At 41.4% G+C, this 6724-nt stretch overlaps 1 protein-coding gene and 2 non-coding genes across 3 annotated transcripts; 1 reads left to right on the top strand and 2 right to left on the bottom strand.

Annotated features, from left to right (window-relative positions):
* The first annotated feature begins 287 nt into the window (after positions 1 to 287).
* trnar-ucg (transfer RNA arginine (anticodon UCG)) lies at positions 288 to 360 on the top strand. Its single transcript has one exon. It is a non-coding gene; the product is annotated as a tRNA-Arg (tRNA).
* Positions 361 to 879: 519 nt separating this feature from the next.
* On the bottom strand, positions 880 to 6189 carry mrpl58 (mitochondrial ribosomal protein L58). The gene is made up of 6 exons (XM_035800818.2): positions 5775 to 6189; positions 5230 to 5254; positions 5061 to 5120; positions 1563 to 1645; positions 1259 to 1428; positions 880 to 1048 (listed from the first exon to the last, which is right to left on the bottom strand). Exons 1-6 carry the CDS (start codon positions 5937 to 5939, stop codon positions 964 to 966), a joined length of 588 nt encoding a protein of 195 aa, XP_035656711.1. The 5' UTR covers positions 5940 to 6189; the 3' UTR covers positions 880 to 963.
* Positions 6190 to 6296: 107 nt separating this feature from the next.
* On the bottom strand, positions 6297 to 6369 carry trnar-ccu (transfer RNA arginine (anticodon CCU)). Its single transcript has one exon. It is a non-coding gene; the product is annotated as a tRNA-Arg (tRNA).
* Positions 6370 to 6724: the final 355 nt, after the last annotated feature.

Genomic DNA, 6724 nt, shown 5'->3' with positions numbered 1-6724 from the left:
TATAAAATGTATACTAAATGTTAATTCATTGATTCACGTCAATTGCCTGGTGGAATTATTAATGCAGGTACACGCACACACGGTCAAGTCAGTCCGATTTTAATTTACCCGCTCCAACGATCCCCGAGCCTTCCACCAATTGGCGCTAATGAACCGGCCAACCGCAACTACCTTTTTATATATTATATTATTTCGACCCGCGTTAGCCAGCAAAGACAATAGTATTCGAGAACTCATTCGACAAAGTTATCCTTTATATATAAAATATGTTTCTCATTCCTCACACAGACCGCGTGGCCTAATGGATAAGGCGTCTGACTTCGAATCAGAAGATTGAGGGTTCGAGTCCCTTCGTGGTCGTTCCTTTTTTAATTTTTTAATTTTTTTTTATAGATATTTGCACGAATCGATTCTTATTATTATTATCGATTAGTATTATGAAGAGAGCAATGTCTTCTTTGATAAACAACACTAACGAATATGCAGCTGGCTACGTTCGTTTGAATGCGAAAGTGTCAGGAATTGACACAGGCCACACAGCCTAATAGGTAAGCAAGTTAAATGTTCTTAGTTACACGGCCGCACAGTATTTATAGTTTGTTTTGCAGTTGTGCTAGCTATCGAGTGCACTCTCATATGCCTTCAACCAATGGGCGTTCCTATTTAGTTTTATATTTGGAATTTCGTAGCGTTTTGTCAGATAGCAGAGTGGCGCAGCGGAAGCGTGCTGGGCCCATAACCCAGAGGTCGATGGATCGAAACCATCCTCTGCTAATTTTTTCGTCCCCGTCACCACGCTTTTATTTTTAATTAATGCAGAAATACTGCCACAACAATCACCTCAAATCGGCATGTCTCCAAAAACTCAACAAGTGGAAATACTTTCAAACAAATTGAGTGTTCAATTTATTGGTTAACCAAGAAAATCGACACCGAGTGAATGTTTCCTTGTGTGTCCGACCTTCAGTCGAAATACACTTGTCTGGTCTGCTTGACTGCTGAATGGAGCTTCTTCTGTTTCAGTCTCTCCTTATTCCTCTTCTCTAACCTGAGCAAAACACATACAAAAATGTATTTACTTTAGTAATCATCCAGTAACGCCATCTGACATGGACATTAAAGTATACACACCACAACAATGAAATAAATATAGCTAGATGAAGATTTTTTTTTTACTGCTGTATTTGGTTATCGATTCTGGGTTGAACCATCGTATCAACTAGGTGTGAACGTCAGCCACACATGAGTCATTCTCTACCTGGATGCTCTGAGGGCTATGTCCTCTGCTGAAGGCTCATGGGGCTTTTCAGTGGCCTTGGCTATAATGTCAGAGATCTTCTGGATGCAGTCCCCCATGTTTCTCTGCTGGCTCCTGCTCTGCTCTGACGTCACCAGCAACTCCCCTGCCTTGTTGATACGGTTTTTATTCTGCAGTGGAAGAGAGAGTAAAATCATAATGCATTCAATATTCTACTTGGAATGCCACGGGGGATATTGCTCAGGGAAGATAGAGGGGCACAAAACCAATCTACATTTTGACCGCTTTGGGGTAGTTAACGTACATTTAAGATTATCTTTTGTCGAACGTCTTCAGGGATCCAATCTGCAGTATAGACGTGGAAGCGGACCTCTGCTTTTGTGCTGACTATGAAGACAGACAGACAGACAGTAAATCACAATCAAATTTCAACAGGCTCTCATACAGACTGTACAAAACAATCTATTCAGTGCACTCCAAGTTGCATTAGAGGGTATTGTGATGTACCAGGCTGGTCGCAGACTAGACGTAACATAAAACGAAAATCAGGGACACTCAAATTAGTAGGATATGTTACGTTTTGTATGGCTACATAAGATAGGTTACTTATTAGGCAAAAAAACAAAATGTAGCTCCCGAGTGGTGCAGGCACTCCATCTCAGTGCTAGAGTCGTCACTACAGATCCTGGTTCAATTCCAAGCTGTATCACAACCGGCTGTGATTGGCAGTCTCATAGGGTGGCACACAATTGGCCCAATGTCGGCCATCATTGTAAATAACAATTTGTTCTTAACGGACTTGCTTAGTTAAATTGGAAAGGCGGCTGGCTGTATTAAACCCAAAAGTTGTTCTAATCTCATCACGGACAACTTCAGCAAATACTATGCAACTAACTATTTGGCATGTTAGCTAACCCAGAGGTTCCCAAACTACTGGTCTCAACCTCATGTGTTGTGGCCTGATATGAAAATGGTTTTGCAGGAGAATTTCCAAAATCCTTAAAAATGTAAATGAAATTATTAAAATCTAAAAGATCAAATTCAACCAGAGCGCACCCTTAGAAAAGGCCGCACATTCCCACCATGAATGGCTAGGCCCACTACGCTATGAACCCATACCCTATTGCAGAGACTTTGATATTTCCAGCCACAATTGATATGTGTGTGGGGAGGCAGAGGCACAAAAACTCTCATGAATCAATACCGTTGTCAGATAACATAGTTAAATGAAGAATTTATGCTACTGCTAGCGATCAAGAGGAAACTGAATGAACGACTCAAACTCTACAGTTTATTCTCTCCAAATGGACTTTAGCTGAGAGGTTCGAGATGCCCATGTATTGATTTTTGTTCGCTATACATGTCAGGGGATACTATTCACGAGGACATATTGTTCTGTCTCACGATTCCCGAGCATGAAAGGGCACTGGGGATTTTCAGTGTGCTCTGTGCCAATTCTTGGACCGACTCTCTTCTCTGTATACATCAATGATGTCGCTCTTGCTGCGGGTGAGTCTCTGATCCACCTCTACGCAGACGACACCATTCTGTATAATTCTGGCCCTTCTTTGGACACTGTGTTAACAACCCTCCAGACGAGCTTCAATGCCATACAACTCTCCTTGCGCGGCCTCCAATTGCTCTTAAATACAAGTAAAACTAAATGCATACTCTTCAACCGATCGCTGCCTGCACCTGCCCGCCCATCCCACATCACTACTCTGGACGGTTCTGACATAGAATATGTGGACAACTACAAATACCTAGGTGTCTGGTTAGACTGCAAACTCTCCTTCCAGACTCACATCAAACATCTCCAATCAAAAGTTACATCTAGACTTGGCTTCCTATTTCACAAACAAAGCATTCTTCACTCATGCTGCCAAACTGACCATCCTACCGATCCTCGACTTCGGCAATGTCATTTACAAAATAGCCTCCAATACCCTACTCAATAAATTGGATGCAGTCTATCACAGTGCCATCCGATTTGTCACCAAAGCCCCATATACTACCCACCACTGCGACCTGTACGCTCTCGTTGGCTGGCCCTCGCTTCATACTCGTCGCCAAACCCACTGGCTCCAGGTCATCTACAAGACCCTGCTAGGTAAAGTCCCGCCTTATCTCAGCTCGCTGGTCACCATAGCAGCACCCACCTGTAGCATGCGCTCCAGCAGGTATATCTCTCTGGTCACCCTCAAAACCAATTCTTCCTTTGGCCGCCTCTCCTTCCAGTTCTCTGCTGCCAATGACTGGAACGAACTACAAAAATCTCTGAAACTGGAAACCCTTATCTCCCTCACTAGCTTTAAGCACCAGCTGTCAGAGCAGCTCGCCGATTACTGCACCTGTACATAGCCCATCTATAATTTAGCCCAAACAACTACCTCTCCCCCTACTGTATTTATTTTCTTTGCTCATTTACACCCCATTATTTCTATCTCTACCTTGCACATTCTTCCACTGCAAATCTACCATTCCAGTGTTTTACTTGCTATATTGTATTTACTTTGCCACCATTGCCTTTTTCTTTTGCCTTTACCTCCCTTATCTCACCTCATTTGCTCACATTGTATATAGACTTATTTTTCTCCTGTATTATTGACTGTATGTTTGTTTTCCTCCATGTGTAACTCTGTGTTGTTGTATGTGTCAAACTGCTTTGCTTGATCTTGGACAGGTCGCAATTGTAAATGAGAACTTGTTCTCAACCTGCCTACCTGGTTAAATAAAAATAAACAGTCATCTTTGTGTATGTAAACTTCAACTGTACATATGAGATGAGTAATGTAGGATATGTAAACATTATTAAAGTCACTAGTTATACCTTTATTAAATCAATTTATTAAAGTGGCCAGTGATTCATCAATCTATCATGTGACCGAATACATTCACGGGTCACTACGGAGGAGTTTTAGTTCCTGACTCAAAGTGAATACCCTGTCGTCTGCCTCTGAGCATTAATGCAGAGTTCAAAACAACTGGGAAATCTTTGACTTCCGACTTCAATGCATTCAAGACAACTGTGAACTCAGAAAAAATGAGCTCAGACTGGGAAAAATCATTCTTAACGGTCATCCAACTCGGAATTCCAAATCGGGAACTCATGATTTGACCTCGTGTTTTTTTTACTTCCAGGTTCTCTTAAAAGCACCATAAAACTCATGGTACCCTTCGCCAGCTTATATCTGTGTGAAGCTGGATTCAGTGCTCTAGTCTGCATTAAAACCAAATATTGATCCAGGTTGGATGTGACAGCAGAGATGAGGTGCGCAATGCCGGCCACGCCTCCTGACCTTGAGAAGCTCCAAGGCGACATGCATTAAGCACACCCATCTTATTAGTTGTGGTAAGATATGATACATTATGTCAGACTAATTTACAATTGACCGTCATAGCCCCACATTAAAAGTATGTGATGGTGAGTTGAGAAGACAATCTGAAATACTGTTAGAATGTCTTTCAATTGACTGCCATTGCCCAAAATATAAATTAGTTAACACATGCTATTAATTACATACTTTTTTTCACATGGTTGGGTTGGGAGAATGTTAAGATATCAAAATGAGATTGTGGGCCAAACAAGTTTGGGAACCCCTGCCCTAACCCTTTAACCTAATCTTAACATAGCTACCTAACGTTAACAACAACACATTTTAATTCTTAACTTATAATACGTAATGCAATCATACCATACGTAACATATAATAATTTGAGTGTCCCGGATTCTCGTTAACTATGTTACTTCTACCCCGAGTCCAGGTTGCAGGCACAGGTATGTGAATAGTAATAATGATACCTTTGTTAACATGTTGACCACCTGGACCACTGCTTCGGCTGTAGGATACTGTGAGACGGTCTATAAAGACAGACAGCATACAATAAAAAATATCTATGTACATGCATATGGGTGAAAAGGTAAATAACCATTACAGTTCTCTAATGTATAGTTTGGTATTTATACTTACCGACTGGAATGTTCACATGTCCATCCTGCATCAGATATAGACATGCATTTGAAATCGAATCGATCAGTCACTGCATACCAACTACTCAACATCACTCATTTACATTACATTTAAGTCATTTAGCATACGCTCTTATCCAGAGCGACTTACAAATTGGTGCATTCACCTTATGACATCCAGTGGAACAGCCACTTTACAATAGTGCATCTAAATCTTTTAGGGGGGGGGGGGGGTGAGAAGGATTACTTATCCTATCCTAGGTACTTACACAACACAACACACTGTCCGTGGTGAACTAGCTACAGCTTGTGACATGTAGGCTACTTTCCAGCTAGCTGCCCTATGCGTTGTTAAAAGCAGCACATTTCCTGCAAGACATCTTGAGAATTCGTTACTAGTACTTGTTACAACTTCATTTGTAGACAGCTCAATGTATTTACACTTAATACATTCACCTAGCTAGTACGACAGTAGCTCTATATCGTGTTGAATTCTCAGCTTGTGCGAGAGATATGATTGTGTGTAGCGTTGCTAAATCCACTAACCTGTGGGTTGTCAGACGCTCTGTTACCATAACTAAAACTTGGACATTGGCTGAGGAGGTTTCTGTTTCTTATACACACAGGGGGCAATTTCCTTTGTCGAGTAAAGGACCGAATGATTTCTGAACATCGAGAGAGTAAAAAATATTTAGCTACGGAGGTCGCCATGTTGGATTAACCCTTTACGTCTCTTCTCGATGGTTTGCAAAATGGGAAGACAGTTCGGTTACAAACAGTCTTGATATTGCACAGCTAATGAAAATCGAACTAGCAAGAATGCAATTACACAGCGTAAATGTAGCTAGGACAACTGTCTATGATGGTGACAAAATGTTACATTCAATCGAGATTTGAACTCCGATCGTTGGATTCAGACTGCTAGTCATTGCGCCATACGTCGCTAATTGTATTGTATCCTGTGAAAAAAACCACCATGTTCACAGTTTGCTGACGTTTAGGGTTGAGAGATGGCCTCACGTGATTATTTTCGTGCCTAACCGTATCGGTTAGTTCGAAAAAGGACATCACCCCAGATGGGACTCGAACCCACAATCCCTGGCTTAGGAGGCCAGTGCCTTATCCATTAGGCCACTGGGGCTCGACAAAGGTGGTGGGAAAATACGAATATAAATTAAAAGTACAAACTGTTAGCTATTGGTGTTGAATGTACTAATAGTCTCCAATTAACGATTTCCATAAAGAATTGAAATTGTAGACTTTTTCCCGAACTGCGTAACCATTTTTACCAAGGAAAACGAGAGTTGGCTAAACCTTTTCAGGTTTGCCCGTGGTAGCAATTTTTCTTAAGTCTCGAAATACACTAAATTACCAAAAGTATGTGGACACCATGACATGCCGGCAAAAAATGCTGACGCTACACATCCAAGTATATCTGACCAAATGATGAAACACAAGCATTGCCATTTTAAATTCCGTGAAGTTAGTGTGGAAGA

This window comes from Oncorhynchus keta, chromosome 24 (assembly GCF_023373465.1).
Source record: "Oncorhynchus keta strain PuntledgeMale-10-30-2019 chromosome 24, Oket_V2, whole genome shotgun sequence".
NCBI classification, from domain to species: Eukaryota; Metazoa; Chordata; class Actinopteri; order Salmoniformes; family Salmonidae; genus Oncorhynchus; species Oncorhynchus keta.
The sequence above is the reverse complement of the archived record's forward strand: the minus strand, read 5'-3'. Positions and strand labels throughout refer to the sequence as shown.